The sequence below is a fragment of the Anas platyrhynchos genome, chromosome 24, assembly GCF_047663525.1.
Source record: "Anas platyrhynchos isolate ZD024472 breed Pekin duck chromosome 24, IASCAAS_PekinDuck_T2T, whole genome shotgun sequence".
Taxonomy (NCBI): domain Eukaryota; kingdom Metazoa; phylum Chordata; class Aves; order Anseriformes; family Anatidae; genus Anas; species Anas platyrhynchos.
The window spans coordinates 1,470,911-1,483,703 of record NC_092610.1 but is presented as its reverse complement, the minus strand read 5'-3'; the positions used below and the strand labels follow the sequence as shown (position 1 = coordinate 1,483,703).

The window sequence follows — 12,793 nt, the reverse complement described above, 5'->3', positions numbered from 1 at the left end:
TTATCCTACAAAGTGAAACCCCATGGCTCCCGCTGCTTTCATCCTTCCTGCTGTCGATGGCAAGAACGAGGGGGGGATCTGGGGAGAGCTGCGGGCTCCTCCTGAGCTGTTAGGGGATCGATGCCCCCCTCGGCGCTGCTAATTGTGGGATGGGGAAGGGCTCGGTGCTGTTTGGGGGTGCCCGACCCATTTCTGGTGGCTTTGCTCAGCCCCACGGAGCCACTGATCACGAGAGATCGAGGGGGACAAATCGCTGTGCACTTTTGCAGAGGTGCAAGAGGGGAAAAAAGGAGCAGCCCTTAAGAAACTGATGGAGAGGCTGAAATTGTCCCCAGGGAAGGGAAAAAGCAACGGAGATGCCCAAGGAAGAGCCTTGAGGAGAGAGAAAAGCGAGCCTCACACCACGGCCCCCCCACACACACCCAGCACAGACTTGTTTTGATTCAAGGAAATCAACGCATTGTCTCAGTTCATTACCAATCCATCTCCTTTTTATTGTCCAGTTCTTAAAAAGTTGGCCATTTTCTATTCATCGTTATAAAATAATCCTATTTTACACAGATTTACAGCTGCCTGAGCCCGGCAGTGGACAAGGCTGGCTCTGGCACATCTTAAATAGTCAAACCACAATTTCTGCTTTTTAATTAAAAAAAAAAAAAAGGGAAGACAAGGGGGGAATCAGCACCAATCCGTCCCCTCCAGCCCCAAACAGGACATACCAGAGCGAGAGGGTTTGTATAAAAGTCGATTTATTTCTTTGGGATGGGCACAGGGAGGGGCAGAGGGGCCGGTGGCGAGCCCCAGCACCAAGGACGGGCACGGGGACGATGTCCCTTTGTTCCTCACCCCGACCCCAGCTGCTGGGGGGGGGGGGGAATCTGCCCCCAACCGGGGGTCCCCCCGACCCTACACCCTCCCTCCTATGGGCTCCCCATTTTGTGCAGCCCTCGGGGCCGGGATGGCGCGGAGGTGGCTTCCTAGGGGGTTGCAGTTTTGGGTCCCTGGGTCCCCTCAGTAAAGGGGTCCCTTGACAGCCCCCGGCTCCGTCAGGCGCGCCGAGGCGTAGGCAGAGGCTCCGAGGCAGGCAGCCGGCTCGCAGAAACCCGGTAACCCCGTGGGGCCGGGTAAACCGGGGCGGCCAGCATCCCCTGGGGCTCCTGGGGGACCCCGCTCCCCGTCCTTGCCATCCAGAGCGTGGCCGGGGATGCCGGGGAGACCTGCGAGGGGAGCGTGGCCGTGAGCTGGGGGGCTCAGCTCCAGCTCCCGGCACCTTTGGTGTGGGGACGCGCTGCCCCCACAGCTGGCAATGCCATGGGGCAGGATTTGTGGGATGAATCTGCCCAGGTTTGCAGGCGTGGGACAAAAGCGCCTGGTTTTATCTATTACATAGGGTTGGGGGTGTCCCCAGGGGCTCACCTGGGATCCCTGGGGGTCCCGGCATCCCTGGGTGTCCGCGGCCGATGTCTCCCCGCTCACCTTTCTCTCCACGCTTTCCTGTGGGGGGAAGAAAAAAAAAACAGAGGGAAGGGAAGGCTGGAGCTGCAGCAGGAAGCATGGGGATGCTGGAGGGGGTCTATTTTACCCCGACAGAGCCCCCCCAAACACATCACCCCTTTGCTCACCCCCTGCCACCCACCACCTACCTTTGGGTCCGATGTTGCCGATCTGCCCGGCGGCCCCCAGGATGCCGGGGACACCTCGAGGTCCCATGGGGCCGTGTGGGCCTTGCTCCCCAGGTGGACCCGGGGGTCCTGGTGGTCCAGGGGGGCCCATGGCACCGGCTCCCCCCAGGGCAGCTCTCTTGGCGCTCACGGCCACCTCCGCCAGCTGCTCTGTAGGGCAGAGAGGGGCCGGTGTGGGATGGGATGTGGTGTGGGGTCCTGCTCACGGGGTGTGCATGCACCGGGTGCCCTGTGCCCCCCCCTCACCTTGCAGCATCTTCAGCACCACGTCGACGATGTGCTGGTCCCCAGCATCCCGGCCCTGTGGGCAGCAAGAGGAGGGATGAACCATGAGGGGACATCACACCAGGGCCAGCCCTGTCCTGCTCCCCCAGCCCAAAGCACCTCCGTGTGCCCTCACCCCCTTCCCGACCCTTTTTTTTCCCCGTTCAGCCCCCACAGAGGTGCTCCAGCCTCGTGCTGAGCCAGCCCCACAACCTGCTCGCCACCTTAGGGCTGCAGGAAGCTAAAATTGGGCTTAGAGGGAAAAATTCTGTTCTGGGAAATAAGAGAAAAGGCTGCAAAGGTGCGCCTTGGACCTAAATCTGCTGATTTTATGTACGGGGGGGGGAAAAAAAGAGCTGAGCTGTTCTGTTCTGGAAAGGGGGGCTCCCGAGTCCAGCTCAACGAGCTGCAACTTGGGGCTTATTCTGAAATAATCAGCTCAGCTCCAGCTGCCCGGAGGAAGCAGTCAGTAAGGGAAGGTCAGAAAATGACCGAGACACCACCGATGTCCCCAAATCACCTCCTGGGTGGGGGCGCAGGAGGTGCGGAGTGGCTGGGGGTTTTTGGGGTGTGGGTTTTTGGGGTACTCACCGCTACGCCCCGCTGGCCGGGCATCCCCGGCACGCCGCGCTCCCCAACGAGTCCTCGGGGGCCAGGAGGACCCGGGTAGCCCCGCACACCCGGTGCGCCCGCGTCCCCCGAGGGGCCGGGGAAGCCGAGCTCGCCTTGGATACCTTGCTGCGAGGGGATGGAGAGGGTCAGGGGTGCTGAGCTGGGTGTGCGTGGGGTTTAGGGTCACCGCCAGGTCCACGGAGGACGATGGGCTCGGGGTGAGGGTCCCTTGGGGATGCCCAGCAGTGGGGTGTGGGGCTCTGCTCACTCACCTGCCCCTTTGGTCCCGGCTCGCCCGATTCACCCTGGGGACAGAGGATGAAAGAAATTCGATGGGGAAGCAGCACGCATTTAGCAGTGGTCTTTGGGGTGGGGGGGGCACATGCACAGCCCCCCAGGAATGCCCCCCAAGGGTCACTCCTGCCCCCTACCTTCTCGCCCTTCACCCCCGCAAGGCCGTGAACGCCGGGGTCACCCTAAAGCAAAGACAACGAAGCTGTGAGACCCCCACCAGCACTGAATCCCCCCCCCCCTCCCCATCCCACCGCGTTAGAGCTGCTGCTCCTCCATGCCGGGGGGGTACTCACGATGCCACCTTTGGGGCCGGTTTTCCCTGGGGAGCCCTGGAGGAAGGAGAGAAGGGGGTGAGCTGAGGGGTGGGTGCGCCCCACGAGCACCAAGTGGCTGCTAAAAGCCCCCCCCCCGGGCCCCAAATCCCTGCGCTGCAGCCGTCACCTTGTCTCCTTTGACTCCTGGCAAGCCTTGGGGTCCTGGGATTCCTGGTGGCCCCTGCTCGCCCTTGGGCCCCTGGAAATTGAGGAAAGAGAAGGAAAAAGAGGGAAATGAATGGCACAAACCCTGGGGAGCATCCTCTTCCTGCTGAGCATCAGCTCCACCACCCCAACCCAACCCAAATCCCACAGCTGTGGGGTCACAGGGCAGGATGGGGGGAGGACAAAGCCCCCGCTCCACCCTCATGAGCCAGGGGGGTTCTGCAGGGAAGGGGCCCCGTCCCCATAAGAACAAAGCTCACTTCGGGGCCGTTTCCCACCCTATAAAATCCCCCAAAAGGGGCCAAGCGCTCACCCCGCCGGCTGCCCCACTCTGGCAGGGCAGGGAGGAAATTCCTGCCCCCCCAGGGGGCTGCTAATCCCAGCACTATTCCCCCTGCTGGGTAATCCCTCACCCCACTGCGATCAAAGCCGCGGCTCCAGCCTTGCCCCAAACCGTCCCCCCCCCTACACCCCGTGTCCCCCCCCATGTGCTCACCGCTCTGCCCTGCTCCCCAGGGGCACCCACGAGGCCACGCTCACCCCGGTCACCCTGCAAAAGGAACAAGGTCAGGGGCAGTGCCCGGCACAACCGCAGCCCCCCCCCAAGTGCCCCCCACTCACCTTTGGCCCGGGGACACCCTGCGGTCCCTGCTCGCCACGGGGGCCGGGTTCACCCTAAAAAGGAAAAACACCCAGATTAGGGGGGTTTTAGGCTGGCAGGTGCCATCGTGAGCCCTTTGTCCTTGGCAGGGGGTGCACGGCCCCCTCCTGGTGCCCCCCCCCAGCCTCGGAGGGGCGGCTGCTGGCTGCAGAGCGTGGCCACGGAGGGGTTGGAGCCAGGGCTGGGGTCCCAGGGGGTGCGATGGGGGTGCTGAGATGCAGCCCGTGGGCTCCAGAGGGGTTTGCAAAAAAAAAGGGGAAAACACGGCCCCGTGCTGCTGGGGGGGGTCATTTGGGGTCTCCACTCACCAGCTGCCCCGGCGCACCGGTGATGCCTGGCTGGCCCCAAGCACCCACTTCGCCCTGAGGACAGACAGAGGCGCTCAGCATCGGGTCCCTGTCCCCCCCCCCCAAGGGATGCAGGAGGGGGACACGGGGGGGGGGACGGGGCTGTGGGCTCAGCCCCACACCCACCTTATCTCCTGGGCCACCTTTGCTTCCCGGCTGGCCCGGCAAACCCTGCGGAAACACGGCAGGATCAGACCCCACGCGCCCCATCCTTAGGGGGTGACGTCCCCGCAGGGTGCTGGCCCCGCACCCAGCACCCCCCCCAACCCCTTTTTGGGGGGGTTTCCCCTACTCACAGCCTGTCCCCGGTGTCCCGGAGGCCCCGGGCGGCCAGGCTGTCCTGCGCTGCCCTGCGGGGAGGAGGAGGATGTCACCACCACGGCACAAACGGGGGCACCACGGTGAGACACGGGGAGCCCCGTCCTCGATCCCACAAGGGCCAGGAACCCAAGCCACTCGCCGTTCCCAGTATTTCCAGTGGTGATATACTGGGAGGAGGAGGAGCAGCGGGTGCTGGTTCCCCCGCAGCCCCCCCGCAGCCCCTCACCTTCACACCGGGGATGCCCGGGGTGCCATCCTTGCCATCGATGCCAGGGAGACCCTGCAAAAAGGGGATGGGGGGGCTCAGTCTGACACCCCCAAAGGGCCAGGAAAGGAGGGGAAGGAGCCCAGCAGCCCCACGTGCCCCCTCCGAGCTGGGGTGCGAGGACACGAGGTGGCCCCGTGGGGACAAGGGGGGGACACCAAGAGGCTGCTCCTGGCTTGGGGCGCTGCCAAAGGTACTCACGTTCTCCCCCTTGGGGCCGATGTCTCCTTGGGGTCCCCTGATCCCGCGGCCACCCTACAGTGGGAGAGAGCAGGGGGGGGATTTCTGCAGCGCCCTCAGCGCAGGGGATGGGGCTGATGGGCACGGAGAGGGAGGGGGTGCCCGGAGAGCCCCTCTCCGCACCAGGGAGTGGTGCCAGGCTGGGGAAACGGGGCCATTTGGGTTGCCCATGGGCTACCTACCAGCTCTCCCTTCTCGCCCGGCTCCCCTGGAGGTCCTCTGGGGCCTTCCCTGCCCTACAGGGGGGGATAATAGGGCTGAGCGGGGAGGCACGGTGCCACCCACCCACCTGTACCCGGGGCAAAGCGAGGGGGCACTCACCGGCCGCCCGGCCGCGCCGATGGTCCCCACCATCCCCTTGTAGCCAGCAGGACCCTGCAAAGAGAGCACGGAGGGGGGATTCCTCCCAGCCCAGCTCCGACCCCATTAACGGCCCCTCCAGAGGCCGAATACCCGTGCTGGGGGTGCTCCTGGCAAGCAGCCCCCAGCCCCTGCCCTGCCTCCCCCCCCTCGGCGCTTACCGTCTCGCCCTTGGGTCCTGCCATCCCCGGGTAGCCCCGCTGGCCCTGTGGTCCCTGGGGGGGAGGAAAAAAAAAAAATCTGGGCTCAGCTGGAAGCTGCCAGCAGCACCTGGAGGGGGGGGGCACAATTAAAGCAGAATCTGATGTGGGGAATCAGCCACTTTTGCCAAACTCGAGGAGTTTTTGCCCTAATTCCGCCGGAGCCCAGCAGGCTCCTTTCCAGCTGTCGCTCCAATCACAGCAGCGGCCCCAAAACGGGGCAGCCCCCCCAAAAAAAAAGCTCAGGGCTTCAAAGCAGGTTTGCCCTTTGCTGCACCGGGGGGGGTCAGGGGGGCTCAGCCCGGTAATTGCTCTGCGTCTTCAAAGCGCTCCGCGGGGCTCCCGGCTTAATCCCCGCGTCCCCGCAGCGAGCTGGGCACCGCAGCCCCGTTTGGGGTGGGTTGGGGGGGGGCTCAGAGGGAACGGGGGATTTGTCCCAGGTCATCCAGTCAGCTTTTGGGACCCCCCAGGGGTGGCAGCTCCATCGCTGGGAGGATGGGGGTGAGGGGATGGTGGCTGCGCCCTGGTCCCAGGGGTTGGTGCAGGGACACGACACCACGTGCCCCGAGTTTGGGGGCACAAACCGGCCCCCCCCAGCCCCTATACAGCCCCGAGCACCCCAGAAAAGCAGCAGAGATAAATAAATACGGTACTGGAGGGCCTGGGATGCCTTGCTCTCCGGAGACGCCAACATCACCCTTGGGACCCTGGGGAGGGATGGGGAGAAGAGGGGTGAGAGCCAGGGTGACACGTCCTGGGGGGCTGGGACCCCTCCCTTGGGACCTGGAAGGGGATGGGGTGGGATGGGATTGAAGTGGGAATGGGATTAGGATGGGATGGGAATGGTTTGGGGATGGGATGGGATGGGATGGAAATGGGGATGGGATGGGGATGGTTTGGGGATGGGGATAGGCAAAATGGGGATGGGATTGAAATGGGGATGGGATGGGATGGGATGGAGCCAGGTTCCCCAGGGAGCACAGAGCCCCATCCTCCATGGGAAGATCACCCCCCACCCTCCTCCTCCTCCCAGCCCTCATCTCCCTCCTCTCCTACCTTCTCCCCCATTTTCCCCCTTCCTCTCCCCACCGCCCTCACCCCCAGCTCCCCAAATCGCCCACCCCATTCCCTGCTGGGATGCTGGGCACTGGCTCAGCCCCACTCACCTGCCTGCCCTGCTGGCCAGGCTCTCCCAGGGCACCGGGACGACCTCTGTGTCCCTAAAGGCGAGGAGGAGGAGGAGGAGGAGGGGGTGAGCTCCCCAGAGCCACCCTGCCCACCGTGTCCCCCCCCCGGCAGCAATGCCCCGGGGCTCAGCACCCCACGGGCGGCTCCATGAGTGCGCATCGCTTCAGGGACGGTCCCTGGCTGCACCCCGCTGGCTCCAGGGGTTCCTCACCTTCAGTCCCTGCAGTCCTTGGGGGCCCTTGGGACCCGGCGGGCAGTTGGTCGGGCACTGAAAAAAAAAAAAAGAAAAAAAAAAAAAGAAAAAAAAAAGAAAAAAAAGGAAAAAAAAGCACACGTTGGGCTGGGGAGGAGCCGTGCGCGGGCGCTGCTGCCCAAAGGACAAGCTCACGTGTGGAAAGTCAAGGCTGGGAGATGCAGGAGCCCACCGCCCCCAGCATCACCGCATTTTGGGCCCCTGCTCCCCCCCCCCAGGCACCAAATTCCTGATGAATTTTGGGCCCGTGCCGCGGATGCTCTCCCAGCTGCCGTTAAGCCATAAAAGCTTGTTGAAGGGGGCGAGGTGGGGGCAGCTCTCACCAAGAAATCAGCGCTGCCCTCCAGTCCTTGGATGTGTCCCGGGGGGCCCTGAGGGGAAGGAAGGAGACCGTCAGCACCCATGGGAGCAGATATTTGGGGGGGGGGGGGGTAAATGTGGCACCCAGGAGGGAGGTTGGTGCCCGTGGAGCTGCAGCACAGGCTGGAGCTGCGCCCGGGCGGATACTCACGGGTTTTCCTGGGGGGCCTGGGGGACCCCGCGGGCCATCGGGTCCTGGGTCACCCTAGGAAAGAACCCCAAGGAGAGGGGATTTATTTAGGGCTGGGTGGGCAGCAGGGACTGCCAGAGCTGGCACGGAGAGGGGAGACGAAGCGCCAGGGATCCCGGCTGTCCCACTGGGAACGGGGGCACCCCTGGCTGGGAACTGGGGGGGCGATTGTGCAGGGGGACCTGGCTGCGGGTGCTGAGCCCGTTCCCGCTGTAGGGGATGCTCACGCACATTATGGGGTCTCCCAGGTGTCCCCAAAATGCTGAGATGGGTTTAGGGAGGGCTCCTGCCCTGCGCTCCCTGCAGCCCCCTCACCTTGGGTCCCAGTGCTCCGATCTCCCCGGGGAGTCCAACCTGGCCTGGAAGCCCCTTAAGGAGAAGAGAGACATTCAGCGAGCAGGAGGGGGAGCCCCAAAACCCCCATTTGGCAGTGCTGAGGTCTGAGCTCCGGCAGCACCCCCCCAAACCGGGGGCCTGGCCGACCGCCCTGACCCAAGCACAGCACTTACGGGCGGTCCTGGCAGCGAGGGGCCCTGCAACAAGAAGAGACACGGTGAGCCCAAATCTGCTGCCCCCCCAAACCCGACAGCAGCCCTGCTCCGTGCGGGGCGCATTGGGGGGGGGTCAGGGCTTTGTCCCCGCTCTGTTCCAGCCCCGTTTGTGGGTGCTGGAGGCAGGAGCGGGCGCATCACGCGCGGTGCCCGGGGGACACGTGGATACTCACGGGGAGCCCCGGTGGCCCTGGGAGTCCGGGCTGGCCCTGCAGGGACAGAAGGGAAGATTTGAGGGTCTGGCCCACCCTGCCAAGCCCCCTGCTGCTGCTGTGACAACTGCTAAACCCCCCCCCAGCATCCCGTCCCCATGCCCTAGTGCTGCCCCATTCCATCACCCCGCTCCTGCACCCGCGCGTCCCCTCCATGGTGCTGGGACAGCCCCAGCCTGGCCAGGACCCCGCTCGCTGAAGGAGGGGGCAAATGGGGGACCTGGGGTGATGCTCCCCACCCTTACCTTCAGTCCTGGCCCCCCCATGGGTCCAGGCTCCCCTTTTGCTCCCGTGAGACCCTGCAAGAGGAGAGAGAGAGCAGGAGGTCACTGCCACTGCGCCCACCCCGAGTCCTTCTCCAGCATCCCGTGGTTTTTCTGGGGTTGTTCCCATGGTGGGGGGCTGAGGGTGGGGATTTCTCTTTGTCACTCGGCCACGAACACGTCCCAAAATAAATTGGGGCTGGTGCCTGTGGCGAAGCCGGGTGGCACAGGGGAGCTGGGGCAGCACCACCACAGTGACCCTGGGAAGGGGACAACGGGGACACGGGGGTGCCACCGGGGGGGCTTCTGCTGAGCCAGAAGATTTGTGGATGGAAGAAACGAGCTCAGGACGGGCGCTGTGGCTGAGGAGGAGGAAACGTGTCCCGGAGCCTCTCCGTGCTCCCGAGGAAAGGGTGCCAGGGCTCCTCCATGCCCCCAGCACCCCCATCCTGCAGCCCCCCCCCCGTGGGACCCCAAGCGCTTGCGGTGCCGTGGGACGAGGGCTGGGTACTCACGTCGATGCCCGGCTTCCCTGGGGGCCCATCGGGACCGGGGGCTCCGGGCTCCCCCTTGGCACCCTGGAGAAGAAAACGGCCACGGTGCGAATTAGAAAAGGCTCCTCCAGGAGGGAAGAGACAACCGGGGGGCTTGGGGGGGGGGGACACGGGTACTCACCGGAGAGCCGGGGGCTCCAGGCGAGCCTTTGTCACCCTGGGGAAAAGGAGGGAGGTTGCCAATGGGGTCTGTCACCCTACAGAGCTGGGCCCCACAGTGAGGGGTGCTCGGGACCAGCTCTGCGCCTCCCAAACCCGGCGCAAGGCTCCCGGGGCCAGGATGGGGATGGAGGTGAGAAAAGAGAGGGCTTTGGTGTGGTTTTAGGGTATAAATAGCACTAAAAAAATAAACCACCCGGGGCCGGGGTGGAGCTCGGGGAGGGAAAAAGGGCCCTGGGAGGCTCACAGATCTCCCCTCTGTTCAGGCTCCCACCCCACAGCCCTGGGGACACTCCAGGACCCTCGGCCCCTTGCCACCACCCTCGGCCACCCAGCCTGGGGGTCCCGCTGCCCCCAATCCCCCTCCTCACCGGGCAGGACCCATCCCTGGAGCCAGACAGGGCAGCTCCAAGCACCGTGGACCAAAAGCTCCAAAAAAAAACCCATTTCAGGCCCCGTTTCCCTCCAGCCTGCTGTCCCCAAGCTGTCCCCAGGTGCCAGCTCCCGCTGCCACCAGCGCTGCCCAGAGCCACGGGGATGCTCCGGGGGGGTCCAGGGGGGGCCCCACAGCCCAGCCCTGGAGCAGAGCAGAGCAGGAACCCGTCGGCACCGCAGCCCCTGCCTCGGCCGAGCCTCTGCCACCAGCACAAAGGGGACTTTGTGCCGCAGTCCCGTCCCCCCCCCCTCCCCGCCGCCCGCACTCACGTCAATGCCATCCGCTCCCGGCACTCCTGGCGGACCGGGGGGGCCACGCGGGCCAGGCTCTCCTGGTGGCCCTCGCTACGGGGAAAAGGGAGGGGGAGAAGGGTCAGGAAGGAGAAGACGGACCCCAGGAGATTATTTGGGGTCGGGGGCTGCGTGGGGTGAGGGGTTTGCCACCAGCTTGCACCGGGGACGCTTCTCCGGAGGGAAAAGCGAGCACCCCGTGGCACCCCCTGGGCACGTCGGTGCCAGCCTGTGCCCCCCAAAAAGGCACGGATGGAGACATTTGGGGAATGGAGAAATCCCCCCCTAAAGGGGTTTTAGGTGCCCGAAACCCGGTGTGAAACGGGGACGCTGAGCTCCCAGCACCGGGGCTGGCTCGCTGCCCGGCGAGCGGTGAGCGCGATCGCGGTGTCGCGGCGCACAAAAGCCCCATTCAGCCCGTGCCCGGGGAGCCCCCGAGCAGCCCGGCCTCCGGTTTGGGGTTTTCAGGGCAGCGGCCCCACAAAGAAAGCTCCGTGATCCCAACGGGGAGCGGGTTTTGGTGGTGGAGCCCGAGCCCGTGGTGTTCCTGGAGAGGATAAACGGGAGCGGCGGCGGACGGGGCTGGCACACACCGGGGCTGCCGCAGCCCTCGAGGATCATTTATTTTGAAAAATGTGCGGGGATGGGACGTCGAGATGGGTTTTTTTCACAAAATCGAGGGCTCCCTGGCTTCAACGTGGAATTAAATCCTGCATTTGGGGCCAGGAGGGAGGGCGAGCCCCCCCCGGTGAATGGCACCTTTGTGCGCCCCAAACCGTTTCCAAAAGCTGCCCCGTCCCAAAAGCTCCCCCGTCCCAAAAGCTCCCCCGTCCCATCCCAGCTGCTGTCCGGGCACAGGAGGCAGGCAGAATTTCCCCAAATTCTTCCCAAAAGGCGAGGAGAATTTCCCAAAGCTTCCCCTCCCGATTTCCAAACGGGACCGGGGGGGCCCCGAGGGCTCCCCTCCGCTCCGTGCCCCCAAGGGACCAGCGCAGCACCCGCTCCGAGGGACGCGACCCCATCCCATCTCCCCAATTTTTATCCCCCCACCTCTGGGTGAGTTTGCCCCCCCCCCCCACCCAGGACCCCCACCCCCAGCCCCCCTCTCCCCTCAGCCAGCCCCCGCAGAGCCCTTCAGTGGGGCTGAGCCCCCCCCCCCCGGAGCCCCCTCAACCTGGCTCCGCAGCGCGTCCCGGCAAAGCAGAAGCGAACCCCAAAATTTGGGATGCTGGGGGGGGGGAACCCCCCACCCCTCCTATCCCCAGGGGGTGTCTGAGAGGGTCCCGAACACGTCCCCAAATCTGAGCGGTCCCCACACCGGGGAGCTGGGGGGGGGCTTTGGGCACGGGGCTGGGGGTCCCAATTGGGGCGCACCGGGGGGGGCACGGGGACGGTCCCCTGGCACCCCCCACACCCCAATACAGCTCGGGGGGGGTTCGGGGAGGGGGGGGGGCACAACTCACGAGCTGGGCCAGGCAGAGGCAGGCGTGGAGGAGCAGCGAGAGCCCAAAGCTGCGGCCGGCCATGGCGGGGGGGCGGCCGGCACCGAGAGGTGGGGGCTTCGGTGGGGGCTGCGGGGAGCTGAGTGAGGCTGGCGGAGGGCTCGGAGGGATGAGGAGGAGGAGGAGGAGGAGGAAGAAGAGGAGGAGGAGGAGGAGGAGGAGGAAGGGGGGTTATTAATATGCAGCCCCCCCCCCGCAGGTGAGCGCGCTGCTATTTGGGGCTGCGCAGGGTGGCACAAAGGGGGCTTTGATGCACGCCAGGGGCTGGGAGGTTGTGGGGGGGGGGGACGGGGGGGGGGCAGAGGGGGGCTGATGTGACTGCCCCCCCCCCCCCCTTTGCCATGGGAGCCCCCCCCAGTGCACCACCGGTCCCCAGTAAGCCCCCAGTAGGGTGCTGGGAGGGGATGGGGCAGCGGGAAGCCCTTGGGTACATGTTGGGGGGCACCGTGCTGCCCCCCCCCCCCCCCACCAGGGGGGGTCCCATCCCCCTGCCAGCCGCCCCCCCCCCCCGCTTTGCCACCCCCAGGAGGCTCGGGGATGATTCATCTCTGCCAGATCGCCTTCCTCCCCCCCCCCCCCCCTCTTCCTCCTCCCCCCCCCTCCTCCTCCTCCTCCTGATTCACCAGCGGGGTGCTCGGCCCCCCCCCCCCCCCCGAAGGGCACCCTGGAAGCCCTGCGCCACCCCAAGACCCCCCCCAAATTCCTGCACGGCGCCATCCCGGCACCCCCAGCCCCCCGATCCTCCCCCAGCCAACCCCCCCCAAGTCCCTTTGAACCCCCAAGACCCCCCCGACCCCCCAGCCAAACAGCCCCCCCACCACCACCCCTGCACCCCTCCAAGCCCCCCCAGCCCCCCCCAGGCCCCAGCCCCCCCAGCCAACCCCCCCCATCCCCCACGCCCCCCCCAACCCCCCCGATCCCCCAGAAACCCCCCCCCAGCCCCCCCCAGGCCCCCAGCCCCCCCCAGCCAACCCCCCCAGCCCCCCCAAGCCCCCCTGATCCCCCAGCCAACCCCCCCCAAAATCCCCCCCAACCCCCCAGCCCCCCCATCAACCCCCCCCAGTCCCCCCAAGCCCCCCTGATCCCCCAGCCAACCCCCCCCAAAATCCC

The 12,793-nt window shown here is 65.9% G+C and overlaps 1 protein-coding gene across 1 annotated transcript; it reads right to left on the bottom strand.

The window, feature by feature from the left end:
- Positions 1–460: 460 nt before the first annotated feature.
- COL9A2 (collagen type IX alpha 2 chain) lies at positions 461–11,955 on the bottom strand. Its single transcript, XM_027444005.3, has 32 exons — positions 11,645–11,955; positions 10,161–10,235; positions 9,418–9,453; positions 9,258–9,320; positions 8,725–8,778; positions 8,441–8,476; positions 8,226–8,249; positions 8,032–8,085; positions 7,678–7,731; positions 7,490–7,537; positions 7,125–7,181; positions 6,892–6,945; positions 6,379–6,432; positions 5,687–5,740; positions 5,487–5,540; positions 5,348–5,401; positions 5,127–5,180; positions 4,887–4,940; positions 4,636–4,689; positions 4,466–4,510; positions 4,301–4,354; positions 3,953–4,006; positions 3,828–3,881; positions 3,294–3,365; positions 3,146–3,181; positions 2,990–3,034; positions 2,831–2,863; positions 2,538–2,684; positions 1,929–1,983; positions 1,644–1,832; positions 1,417–1,494; positions 461–1,217 (listed from the first exon to the last, which is right to left on the bottom strand). Exons 1-32 carry the CDS (start codon positions 11,705–11,707, stop codon positions 1,012–1,014), a joined length of 2,064 nt encoding a protein of 687 aa, XP_027299806.3. The 5' UTR covers positions 11,708–11,955; the 3' UTR covers positions 461–1,011.
- Positions 11,956–12,793: the final 838 nt, after the last annotated feature.